Raw genomic sequence first — 13,120 nt, forward strand, 5'->3', positions numbered from 1 at the left:
AGTAAGTCCAAGTTATGGCTCTTAAAAGTTTATTTATTAACCAATATATCCATATCTTTTTAAAATTAGAAATACAAGTACAGCCTGTTTAACATATCCTACATTACTGAGACTGAGTTTGGAGCTACATAGGGTGCTATAAACTCCTTATTTTAATTAAAAATGAATAATAAAGAAGCCCTGGGTTCAGTTTCGGTGTCGTGTTGCCAGCAGCAGTCGGAGGGTGCGTTAGATAAGCTCACGGTGACGTCCAGAAGGTGGGCGCTGCTTCTGAACGTGGCCAACGGGGCTGCAGCACGGAGCCTGTCAAACACAACCAACACAGCCAACATGGCGGACTGGGGTGAGAAACTTAAGTTGGGGAAGCATAGCTTTATCCGTTTCAGCCCCCCCACTCGTCGCAGTGTTTTATTTCGCGACCGTTAACCTGTAACTTTTGACCGTTAGATGTGGATTGCCCTGAACAATCTCATGTTGTTGTTTTTACAGACGCTGACAGCTTCGAGGTGGAGGAGCCGATTAAAAAGGCGGCAGTGCTGGACAAATGGGAAGGCGAAGACGAAGAGGAAGATGTTAAGGTAACGTTGTTGTAGCCGAAAACTAGTACGGCGCGAGCTGGGCTTCGAGCCGGTGTTTGTGGATGTGTTATTTGTCAGGCTAACGGCTCGGCGGCTGTTTCCGAGGTCGCCTGTCAATCCCGACCTCGGAGCCGCTGTTAGCTTTTATGCTAGCTGGTGGCTAACTCATGTGGCTCAAGTCGGGGGCAGCCTGTAGAAAGTCGGCTAACTGTGGGCTAATATTTGGGTTTCGGTGACTGCGGTGTGCCGCAAATCGAAACATTAGCGTGACAGTTAGCTGTTGTTTTAGATGGATCATGTAATGGCTAGGCTAACGCCGACTAGCTCGGCTGTGATGCCCGTGCTTAACCGCGGTTTCGGGGGTTGCCTGTCCCATCCCAACCAGCCGTTAGCCTTTATGCTAGCTGGCGGCTAACTCACGCGGCTAACTGTAGGCTTCTGCTCGGGCTTTAACGACAGTCGTTAATCCAGTGAATTTTGAGCGTGCCAGTTGGCCGTTGCGGTTTGAAAATAATTTTTGGTCGCTTATATTGTTTTCTTAAATTTGGAAACGGACATTTATTGATGTAAATCCTAGAGAGCCGGGATGAAATTTGATAACGTAGCTTTTAAGCTAGCAGCTCACCGGGCCACTTTGCTAGCTTGTTAGCTCTGCGTGTGAGCTTGCGTCGGTAAATGGGCTTTAGTGTTTAGGCGAACCACGATGATGCTTTGGGGAAAAATACGCGATTAAGCTACAAATATTCCCAAATACCCCATGTTTGATTGATTATGGCAGATTAACGCCGTGCGCCCGGTGTTGAATCCCCACATCTTAAAGACGTGTTTTCACATGGGGCGGCGTTAGCATAGCTCGCCGAGTTTAGCCTGAATCACCAGCGATCATCTGGGTTGATGACTCAACTCAGCCAAGAACTAGGCCTAGAACTTTCTGACTTTACAGCAGACGTGGGGCAGTAGGAAAACTGCTTCTGCTGCTGATGCCGCAGAACAGGTGGATTTTACGTGAATGTTAACACGGATTCTGTCCAGAAACCTCAGATAATTGACCCCTGGAAAGTACTGGCCAAGGCCCTGAACGAGGGATCACGTTTCCTGTCACATATGCTGCACAAAGAAAGGATGGTTTCGTTTATTCTACAATAGAAACTAGTATTTTTTTATTTATTTTTTTATGTGGAAAATCAGGAACTAACGCAATTAATGGCTGCTTAAAATTTGTAATTGAGTAGTATTTATTTACAGTTGTATTGACTGCAGATTAGTGAGTTATATAGTTTGTAAACAGTGTTGAATAATTTAAGAGAAATGTGTGTTAAAGGTTTTAAGTAACTGGATGAATGTCATGTTTAAGTGAAGTCATTTATTATATATTTAGATGTTGTACGTACAGTTATCAGCTCAGTATTCACTCTACAGTTGAAGTTTCCACTTGTATATCTTCAGTTTATACACTATTTCTGTGTATTCTGTGTGTATATAATGTAGTAGAAGTATTAATCGTCTATGCATATATGTGTGCTTCATATATTGGGACTAGAAGAAACAGTATTTCACACCTCTCTGTGTTTTCATTCATTTTACCAAATATAATTAACGGTGATTATATGGATATTCACACTAGATTTACTAGTTTGAACTTGTTTTTTTTTCCCAGTCAGCACTAGTGGCCCCTTTTCTTTTAAGGGCTTATCAGGCAGGACTGGTGTAGTTGAGGAATGGCATTTCTGATGCAACCTAACCTACTTCCAAGGATAAGAAATGTGGAGCGGTTAAGGCTCCAGCAACACTTGTTATACATGAAGCAGCTTTTATTAGACGGATGCTCTTTGGCTCGTGGCCTGATGGAGGACAAGATGACCCTGATGAAGGACTGAAATAAAAATGATCCTTCTATTAACGATAATGTTGAACAGAAATGATAAGACATGTCCCAAACGAGTTTCTTTTGTTCCTTGTGTCTAATCCGACACTGATCTTCTAATATTCAGTATCCGTATCGATCAGAGTCCCGATCTAAATAAAAAGTAAATGTAAAGTGGAGACGGTAGCTCGTACCTTGTCTCCAAAAGCTCCAACAGGTGGTGAAAACCTGTGTCCTCTACTCCAGAAATGTTCTGGTCATCCAATCCCTTCAACTACCTAACCCTCTCTGGAATATGTTTCACCCTAAGCTGTCTCAAGAAAGCTTTTCACTTATTTTTAAACGCAGCGTTAGGTTTTTGTTGTTGATCATGCTTGACTGAAACCCCTTATTGTCTGTTACTGATTGGGACATCCCTGGTTTACAGACCAGAATCTTTAAATGTGTTTTTTAATCACAGCTTGGATCGCAGGCCAGAGCATCGAGGTCTCTGTAGTTGGACTCCAGCTCATTCAGCACTGAATGTTTCGTGTTGTTGCATTAATTTAGTAAAATCAGGACTGATTTGTAATTGAAGTGGGGCACTTAGAAGGATTATAAATGAAACTGGAAGTTGATTACTTAATTATCCATCAAAAAACTATTTGCAATGATATAGATTTTTAAAATAAAATACTTGGTTCCAGTTTCTGAAATGAATGAATTTAATATTCTTGTAGGTCTTACATTATTGCGAACAGAATATGTTTCAGGTTTGACTGATGGTCAGACAAATCAAGATGCAACCCGCTCTTCAAAACTACAGTTGTCTGTTTTATAGACGAGAAAGCAAATGAACTGATCTGTTTTTAACAGTATGCTTCTACAGACTGCATGATAAAATGAGTTTGTGTTGAAATCTTTTTCACAGGACAACTGGGATGATGAAGAAGAAGAGGAGGCGAAAAATGCAAGTCAAGAGGTGAAGAAAACAGGTACGGCTGTAACCGCTGAGCTTTTTTGTTTTGTGCTAATCATCCGCTGACGTGTCTGCTTTTTATTTTTCCCTCAAATTCAAACGTTTTCCATGATTTTAATTTCCAGAGACAAAAGTTTCTGATAAGAAAAAGCTGATTGAGAAGATCAAAGAGAAAGAAAACCGCTTAAAGAAAAAACAACAGGAGCTGATGGAGAAGGAGTTAGAGGAAGTGAGTGTGTTCTCTAGTGAATGCAGGAGACTGTTGTCATCTCTCTCTCGTCTCTAATGTTTTAATTCTTTTATCTTTTACAGAATGCAGAGCTCACTCCTGAAGAGCAACTCGCCGAAAAGTTAAGAGTGCAGAAATTACAGGAAGCTGCGGACCTGGAGCTAGCGAAGGATGCTTTTGGTGAGACAGCTGTCCGAGTTTAGATTAACTGACGTTTCTATAAATGTGCACCCCTTTGAGAGCCACGACCATTCATAGCTAATGTTCAAACTGAATTGAAGTCTTACTCAGTCCCTTTGTTCATTCATTTTCTTTTCAGAGACACACATTCCATTGTTCTTACTGTACATAAATAACAGAATTAATACTAATTTAGAGTAAAATGTGCTGAATCACATTTAAAATATACTTTGGGAAAGCAATGTTCATTAAGTAGCATTATAATAATTATAATAATTACGTACGCAATTATTTTTCTTTGTTAGTTTTGCTCACTGCAACAAAGAAGTATCATTAGAATAAATTCTTGAACCTGTTTCAGTAACTCGTCTTGTAAAGAGTGAATGGTTCTTAAACCAGAACAAAATTTGTTCTTAAGGACGGGAACAGATGAAATGTACAAATCCAGGATATGGTCTACAGTTCCAACTGCATCTGGATTTATTTTGAGACTCATTGATATGTGGAAGTTCAACCTATCAGTGCTCTCTGGTGGACAAAATGTCTAATGACAATACAGTTTCAAAAAGCCTTGGACTGTAAGTCTGTAAGGTACAGCTTTGCATCTTTGAAGACTTTTTAAAAGTGTATATACATGTTTTTCAGGTGTCGGCAGCACTTCAAACAGTGTCGCTGGGATCGATGCCATGTGTCCATCTTCCAAAGAAGACTTCACAGAGTTTGAAAAATTGCTGAAGGAGAAGATATCCCAGTTTGAGAAATCTGTGCATTATTCAAGTTTCTTGGATTCGTTGTTTCGGGAACTTTGTATTTCATGTAAGGAGAATGTATTTTATTAAGTAGTATTGCTGCTACGAGTTTAATTAAAGCTGGTTTGACTAAAATGTTTTGCTCCCTCTTGCAGTGGAAGTAGATGACTTGAAGAAAATCAGTAATTCCCTGGCAGCCCTACTTAGTGAAAAACAGAAACAAGAAAAGGTGAGTGGCTACGTGTTTGTTTTATTTCATACATGACTTACTAGTTTACATTCAGTGGGGGCGCTATTCACCTGTTTTGATTGTAGAAATCAAGTTACTTTCTATATAACAGTTCGGTTTTTAATTTCACTTTTGTTTTACCTTCTTCACAGCAAAACAAAGGAAAGAAAAAGAAGAAAGGCGTCGTACCCGGAGGCGGTTTGAAAGCACAGCTGAGAGACGACCTTGACTATGCAGAGTTTGATGGTGGATACGCCCAAGATTACGAGGACTTCATGTGACACTGGCTCCATCACCACGGCCCTTTCCCCCTCCCAACCCCCAGAAATGCAGCTGTACCTTCTCATGCTGTCCAGTGCCATCCTGGAAAATACGAACTATGTGTTGCCCCCTTCATTTTGCTTCATTGACCAGACGGACTATTCCAAGGGAGCACCCAGTCTCACCCACTCTTTCTGACCGTACCTACGAAAATTGCCTTTTCTCTCTCATTCAGCCTCGACTTTAGCTCTCTCTATCTCACACACACACACACAAACACACACAATCATGCCACATCTGTCGGTTGACCCAGCTTCAACGGAGAATACATCTTTAACTGCTGTTGTCTGAGTTTCGCAGGGCTCATTTTCTTTTTTATTAAATGTTGCTCCTGTCAAAATGGCAGACGCAGTATTGCAGTTACAAGTGTAGTGACATAGAAACACATGGTTCTATGCAAATTCTTTCACCGGAATGTCATGTATATATATTATAGGTCTCACTTACCTGTGGATGGTTTTCTTACAGGAAAGTGTATATAGTATCTATAACTTTGGTTGCCAAAACGCAGAACAGTTTATTCAGTACATTTATTCATCTATCTCTGGAAAGGTTGCATTGTGGGTGATTTGAGACTGACGCAACATGTAAGTAGTAGTTGTAATTTTACAGAGAGCACATGACATTCACTGTAAGATAAAAGGGATAGACAAGTATAATAAATGTGACTTTAAAACCTCACAGCCATTCTCTTGATACATCTCTGGAAAATCCTTGAAAATGTGGAGCAAAGAGTGCTTATAGGTATTTTTTGTGCATGACAACAAGGTAATTTACTAATTTGATTTCTACTAATGCAGAAAAAAAAAAAAAAAAAAAGGAACTGGACCAGGCAAGTGGACTAACTTGCTACAACTGGTCTCCTAATCATTGCTTCTGCAGGCTTGTATCAAGTGTGATGAGGAGCGGGGGGAATTACGGGCTTCACCCCACCATGTCTTCATATGGGCTACAGTTTAAAGGGGCGTACTTTCTCCTTTTCTAGCAGTTGACCAGTTTCATTGTTACATGGGCAATTGGTATGCATTACAATGTGGAAGATACAGCATCTGCAGTGTTTTATAAACATCTAATTTAATAAATCACTGGTCAAAAGGACATGTTGTGTTTCTGTTCTTGTCTACGACGCCAGTTTAATAAAAGCTTGACTGATTTCTTTGGCCTGTGCAATAAATACACTATTTACATTTTCAAGTAAATATTTGACACAGTAAAGTTGAAAATGTAAAGTGAGAGGAAAAAAAAAAAAATGCAAATGCACCATGAGAAGGAGATGCAAGGAATATCCCCAACCTTCTTTAGTTACATATTTACTTAATTTGAAAAAGTCAATATAAAAAATGATTTGAACCAAAACATGAAGTCTCCACGTGGAGGCTTGATCTTCAGTGTTCAGTTTTTGACCTCCGCACGTCTCCCCGCTGGATTTCTGGTGCTACGCCTTCGACTGTTGCGGGGCTGATTTGCCCTCTGCCGGCGTCGGTTCTGCCTGCCTTCCCCTTTCCCGGCGCTTGTTCCCGTTTGACCTTGAGAGCTCTGCATGGTTTGGAAGACGCTCTGGCGCGTCACTTCGCGGTCTCCGCAAGAAAACGTCAGCGCCACTCCCTCGTTGCTCTTCATGACCCTGGACGTGCCGTCGGAGGTGCCGTCAAAGCAGCGCCCGAGTGCGATCTCCTTGGCTGTGCGGGGATCCTGATCCGTCACCGTGTAAATCCCGTAGTTGTGGCCCAGAGGGTCAAGAGGTGCCAGCATGGTGAATTCATTGGTGTCATTGTTGACGGCTAGGGGCAGATGGTTGACTAGATACTCTTGAAGTATTGAGTTGACGTTATCTCTCTTACAGCTTCCCTGTGGGATCACCTTTACCAGGGTCCGGTCGACACGTTCCTGATCGTACAGCATCCCGCTGCACTTGAACTCCAGGCACACGGCGGAAAGGGTTGCCTGGTCCATATCACGGATGCTGCGAGTGTCTCGGAGTCCGTACAGCTGGCCCACTGTCTTGGGATGGGTGCCACCCATGTTGCGGGACCGCACGTTGATCTCATGCGGGCTGTTGATTTTGACTTTAACGTAACAGGCCCGGTATTCCATTGGCTTGGGCCACCAGCTCAGGTAATCCTCGGTCCAGCTCATTGGGTCGTCTTCATTAAACGGGACTGTGTTGTAGTCGTAGCGGTCTCCTTCCACTCTGGAGAAGCGGAAGTGTGCCGCGCTAAACGGGGCCTCCTCACATTCCTTCAGGTTTTCGAATGAGTACACTGGTCCGTTGCTTTCCTCGGCTGTGTTGGGACTTGGTTTTGCCACATTCATACTGAACGCCGTCTTCTTCAGTCTGGGGTCCTCGTGGTCGGTCCGCCTGTAGTTCAGTTTGTCCAGGTAAGGCTTTGGCACTCCGATGATGTTGGGGTTGAGTTTAGGAGCAGAAGGGACGGCCTCCAGCTCCTCCCCTCCGAGGTTGGCCATGACGTAGGCAGAGTAGGCGTCAGCTTTTTGGTCATCGCAAAAGGCAGGAAGACAGGCTCCATTGGGGCCGGTGACGACGCTGTCAAATCGACCCCAGGCCCGAGGGTTGGAGGAGTAGCCGGCGGTGGGCTCCATGTTTATGAGACTCACCACAACTCCCTCTACCTGCTCGCTGGGCATGAAGCGTTCACTGCGAAAAGCTCTCACTTTCACATAACACCTGCGGTTCTCTGGGACGTCCAGGTTAAACAGACGCCTCTCTCTGATCTCCATGTTACCAATCAAAAAGGTTCTCTCCTCCCTTTTGCCTCTTTTATTCTTCTCCACATGCAGACTTCCCTCCTCCTCCCATAGGCCAGTTTCGGGGTTCAGGGACCACAGCTTCATGTTGCTGAGGTGCTCAGACATCCTAACCTGAGCAGAATCCAGGAACACCTTCACTTCACCTGCATTCAAGGGTTCATTGTTTTCCTCACCCCTGAAGTCGACTGAAAACATGCCATAGGTTCTCAGTGGCAAGGTGTCACCATCGTCTCCTACAAAGTTGAGATCACTTTGAGCTGCAGCAGCCGTGGAGACATCTCTGGGGTCAAGGAACGTTACACTAGCGTTGACGTTACCGGTGAAGACTTCTCCGTTCTCCTTAAAGAAGGAATGGGGCGGAATCTGAATTTGAACCATCGCCTCCTGACCTTCCACCTCCCCAAGCTCCAGGGTGTTGGTTTCTGCGGAGCTGATCGTTATGGGAGCTTTCTTTCTTAGAAGTTTGATCTCATGATAAACAGCCCCACCTTTGGTGTTAAACGGAAGTACCTTTGTGGTGTTGACAAATTTCTGCATGTTGTCCACAAAGGTTAGCACAAGTCTCTCTGTGTCGGGAGGGACCTGGATGGAGAAGGTACCTTTGTAGCCTGTGCGGCTGATCCTGACTCCGTTCATAAAGATATGGCCAAATCTCATTGGCTCCCCATTGTCGGCAGCAATGGCCCTACCGTGCACAACAGCTTTGGTGTCCACACATTTCTGGCAGCCACATTCAGTCACCACCATGGTGGGCAGTTGGTAGCCCTGGCACGTTAGCTGCCTCTCCTCCATCTTTGCCACGCCACAGCAGTAAGCCACTTTGTCTTTGCACCTGATGCCGTTATCCAGCTGTCCAACACATGTCCTTGAGGGACACTTGCCCACATCATAATAGAAGGAGTCTGTACTGTTTTGGTAGCAGTCATGTGGAAGACGGATGAGGTGGGATTCAGGCACGGAGTTGCAAGAATGCTCATCTTTACCTGTGTTTAACATGCAGAAATAAAAATGTTACTTTACTTTTAACAGAATAAATACATTTACTGAAGTTAGATACAGGGTGAACCCAAGTCACATTTCTGTGTGTTTGGTGTGTGTTTTGCCACTTCACTGAGAACACACCTAAGACTTTTAGAGTGGCTGGTTTGCTCTTAATAGCCCCAGACGGACCACTAGCTCTGCAGTAGTACTCCCCAGCCTGCTCAGGGCGCAGACCTTTAAGGACCAAAGTGTTGTCCGACCAGTTCTCCAAGAGGCTGTTGTTATGAAACCTGTTGGTTCACACAAGAAAATACAAACAGCCTTAGCAAAGAAATGAAATACACCGATCAGGCACAACATTATGACCACCTTCTTAATATTGTCTCCCAGCGTGGAGGGGGGTGACTCCAGTTACTGTTAAGCCTTCTCGAGGTGCCGTGGGCCTAACTTAACAAAACATCAGTGAAGGGAGGTGCCCACTTGAAAACCCCAATGACATGCTGCATACTGCTGTTGACTAGGCCAGGTATCTGATGTCTTCATGTTGGTTGGTAGCTATATTTATTTGTTTGGTTAGCTGCTGAGCGGGCCATACAAACCAGCACAATTTGGTTAGCTTATATTTCAGAAGGTTTGAATTATCCTCTGCTGCTCTGTGGGCTTACAAGCCAGCAGCATTTACTTAGTTCATTTAGATTGTAGGTTTAATCGTCATATCACATGACCCAGGTTTGTTAGGGTTTCTCAGTTGGACAGGGCCTCTAAATGTGTTTTGCCTGGGATCTTGGCACAAGGGATTGTAACATCTAATCCTGTGTATTAATGAATGTGGTGACTCATCAGAGAATGGACATGGGCCTTCTGAGGGTGTCCTGTGGTGTCTGGCAACACAATCCTGTTAGTGGGGGGCCTTTGGGTCCTATGGGTTGAGGGGAATGGCATCTGTGGATCTTCCCACAGATACTTGATCAGTTTGGGATCTAGTGAAGTTGGAGTTGAGTTGTTCCTAAAGTGTTTTTGTGGCTGCATCCTGCTGGGGATGGCTGCTGCCATCAAGGAGTGTCATTGCTATGGGGTGGGGGTGCCTGGTCTGGTCTAGGTGGGTGCTACATGTCTAAGTAACATCCACACCAATGAATGCCAGGTCCAGAAGTTTCCCAGCAGAACATTGAATTGTCACAAGATGGTCGATGTTATTTACTTCTCCTGTCAGTGGTTTTAATGTTGTGACTGATCAGTGAATTGTATTATTGAAAGTTGTATTGTTGTATTATTTGCTATCAAAAATGTCTTCTTCTTACCACTGGTACTTGTTTGGCTGTGGCGTTCCAGCCACTTTGCAGCAGAAGGCAGCAGTTTGTCCCTCCCTCCTGGCCTTGCTCTCAGGGTTGCTCAACACATGAAGCTTCTCTAAAAAAAATTGAAGTAAAACAACAATATTCACTCTGAGCTCCTCTGTGCACTCAGTTACGATGTCCATGCTAATCCACAGCCATCTACTGTACCGGTTCTTTTCAGCTGAACAGTGAGGACCGAGGAGCGTTCGGAGCTGGTCGGCACCACGACATCCAGGGAGGCGTGACCCTGCAGGCTGACCGTCAAGGTTGTGTTGCCGTCGGGGCAGATGCCAGGGAGGCGGAAATGCCCGTTGTGGTCTGTGAGGGTGAGGAGTTTGCCAGAGCGGAGGATAGCAGCCCCTTCAGCGATGAGACCTCCGGCACTGCGTACAGATCCCAAGAGGATGTGTTCTTCACAAGTGCATGCGTCGCAATCAGCGTTCACTTTGCCCTTCACACACTGTAGGGAACAATCTAAAGAGTGGAATAAAAAAAGAACACAAAGATCAGTGGCTTTGGCAATTTCTTTTTGAATAAGGTGATGAAAATCAGAGAACTGCATAATCAGAGTCTGTCCTAAACCTCACCGGCCTTTGGGCACTCAGGTCCATGGCATGCTTTCCCTTCTATTTTACTCCCGCTGCAAGGTATTGAGCTAGTTTGACATTTTCGATGGCGAATTTGCACCCCGACTTGACCACAAAGGGCTGGGCATGTGCTCCAGTCTGACCAGGGGCCCCAGTTGTCCTGAACGTTCACAGTGTTGTCTAATTGGGAAACAGAACTTAGATATATTCAAACCATCACCATGAAAAGAAATATTATTCATTATTAGTATTTGGAAAACCACCTGGAGAGAAATGCAGGACATATATTAAGCCTTTTTTTATCAAAATTATTATATTAGGTGTTATGCCTTCAAACCTTTGGGGCAGAGGAAACGGACTGCGTAGTTGGAACAGTTGCGTCCGGGGCCTTGCTCCTCATTGAGGCACCAGAAGCCCACGGTTGGGTCTGCGTGGATCTTCTCCCCGGTTTCACGGGCTGGAACCCATTCAGTGGTTCTGGCCTCGATCGCCCGTGGAGTTTCACAAACTCGGGCGCGGTAGTAGAAGCGAATGGCGTCCAGTTGCTCATAGTCTCCACGGCCTCCGGGGTGATCAACATTGAACCATGTGGTCCACTCGTAGTGGTCTTGATTTAAAGAGAGTACAGAAGCAAACATAAGCTATGTTCAATATACAGTATCTGTAGAAATACAACCAAACTTAGCACAAGCTGCTACAGGAGGGCATCATTTAATACTTACCCTCAGAGTGGTAGACAGCAGGACTAGATTCTTTGCTGTCTCTTCTCCGTGATCCTGTAGCAGACAAATAGAAATCTATAACTAACTAGTGCTTTAACTGAATCTCACATGATTTGCGTGCTATGTATGTCTGAAACCATAGCATACTGTACATTTAAATGCATTGTTTTTTAATTGATATCTGGCAACTTGATGTCATTTATTTATTTAAAATTCACATGTTGTTTCTTGCAAGATGTCTTTCCATTACATTCTACTTCAACGCACATTGGTGACTGGAAAAAACACAGTAGAAAAGTGGTATGTTTGTAGGAAAAACAACATTATTTTATTGGAGTTGGAAGTTCAGCCCTTATGTAAATGTAACTAAATGTAACTAAATACATTTACTCATACGTATATTATTGTACTTTCAGGTCAGTTGTCTCTATGGTTTGCACCACACATTTAATATGAAGCTTTAGTCACTACTTATTTTGCAGATTTACATTATTAATATAAAAACGAATCGACTAATGCATTTTGTTATGTTGTTATTGATGAAGCTTCCATCAGTTTGTAAAGTTAATAAAATCAGCTCCAGCTGCAATACTGCACACCAATCTCAAGGGCTTCAAAACAGTTGTGACTCATCAGATAATGGACATGGGCCTTCTGAGGGCGTCCTGGGAGGGGCCTCTGTGGATCATCCCACAGATACTTGATCAGTTTGGGATCTAGTGAATTTGGAGGCCAGGTCAACACCTTGTGCTGTTCTTCATGCTTTTTTATAGTTGTTCCTAAAGCGTTTTTGTGATCGGTCCTGCTGGGGATGGCTGCTGTGTCATTGCTATGGGGTGGGGGGTGCCTGGTCTGGTCTAGGTGGGTGCTACATGTCTAAGTAACATCCACACCAATGAATGCCAGGTCCAGAAGTTTCCCAGCAGAACATTGAACTGTCACAAGATGATCAATGTTGTTTACTTCTCCTGTCATAATGTTGTGGCTGATACTAAAATGAGTCATTCTGCACAATGGTAACTTTTACTTCTGGTACTTTTTACTGGAGTAGATTTATACACTGTATTATTCGTACTTTTACTTAAGTAGTGATTCTTCTTCCAACTACAATACAATAACAAGTGTCTGTGTTTTGATGAGTTTGCATGTGCAACATAACTAAAAGCAAGAGCAATGTTCTTAAGAGACCCACCCTGAGCTGTAACAACAGTAAGTGCGGTGATTCCCAGGAAGAGGAGAAGAGGCCTCGGTGACATTCTCACACCCCGCTGCCACATCTGACCCTTGAACTTTCACCTCGGGTAAAACGTGTCTCACGCCGGGAAGTCCTCAGAAGATGAAGTCCGGTGGCAGAAACTCCTGGAGGGAAGCCGAAGCCAAAAATGTGTTCCGCGTTAACACCGTTCAACACACGTGAGCGTTAAAAACACGACTGCAACTCTTCCGACCTGCAGCGTTATAAATCTTTGATAAAGTGAAAAAAAAAAAAAAAAAAACGTCAGTAGATTAAGAAATAAAAAAATAAAAAAATCTGCCAGGCTTTTCTGCCTTTGAGGTTTTTAGTGTGAAAAAAAAAAAAGGCTGGACAGAGCTCCCCACTCAGATTACACATCTGT

General features: G+C 43.8%; 2 protein-coding genes across 2 annotated transcripts; one reads left to right on the plus strand and one right to left on the minus strand.

Annotated features, from left to right (window-relative positions):
• Window positions 1-279: 279 nt before the first annotated feature.
• eif3jb (eukaryotic translation initiation factor 3, subunit Jb) lies at window positions 280-6,183 on the plus strand. The gene is made up of 8 exons (XM_084541417.1): window positions 280-343; window positions 490-578; window positions 3,353-3,416; window positions 3,526-3,629; window positions 3,713-3,809; window positions 4,455-4,625; window positions 4,714-4,787; window positions 4,940-6,183. The coding sequence occupies exons 1-8, from the start codon at window positions 331-333 to the stop codon at window positions 5,066-5,068; spliced, it is 741 nt and encodes a 246-aa protein (XP_084397543.1). The 5' UTR covers window positions 280-330; the 3' UTR covers window positions 5,069-6,183.
• Window positions 6,184-6,457: 274 nt separating this feature from the next.
• On the minus strand, window positions 6,458-12,781 carry cilp (cartilage intermediate layer protein, nucleotide pyrophosphohydrolase; the record flags this gene model as incomplete). The annotated part of the gene is made up of 8 exons (XM_084541416.1): window positions 6,458-8,860; window positions 9,000-9,148; window positions 10,160-10,268; window positions 10,364-10,669; window positions 10,783-10,962; window positions 11,120-11,389; window positions 11,505-11,558; window positions 12,697-12,781. The coding sequence occupies 8 exons, from the start codon at window positions 12,779-12,781 to the stop codon at window positions 6,501-6,503; spliced, it is 3,513 nt and encodes a 1,170-aa protein (XP_084397542.1). The 3' UTR covers window positions 6,458-6,500.
• Between the last annotated feature and the right edge of the window lie 339 nt (window positions 12,782-13,120).

This window comes from Chelon labrosus (assembly GCF_963514085.1).
Source record: "Chelon labrosus genome assembly, chromosome: 3".
Lineage (NCBI taxonomy): Eukaryota > Metazoa > Chordata > Actinopteri > Mugiliformes > Mugilidae > Chelon > Chelon labrosus.

What these genes read in the sequence shown, in the direction of transcription:
- eif3jb (XM_084541417.1), top strand. An exon ending in GCTAGCGAAGGATGCTTTTG is followed by an intron (nt 3,810 to 4,454) that starts GTGAGACAGCTG and finishes CATGTTTTTCAG; the next exon opens with GTGTCGGCAGCACTTCAAAC. An exon ending in AAAAACAGAAACAAGAAAAG is followed by an intron (nt 4,788 to 4,939) that starts GTGAGTGGCTAC and finishes CCTTCTTCACAG; the next exon opens with CAAAACAAAGGAAAGAAAAA.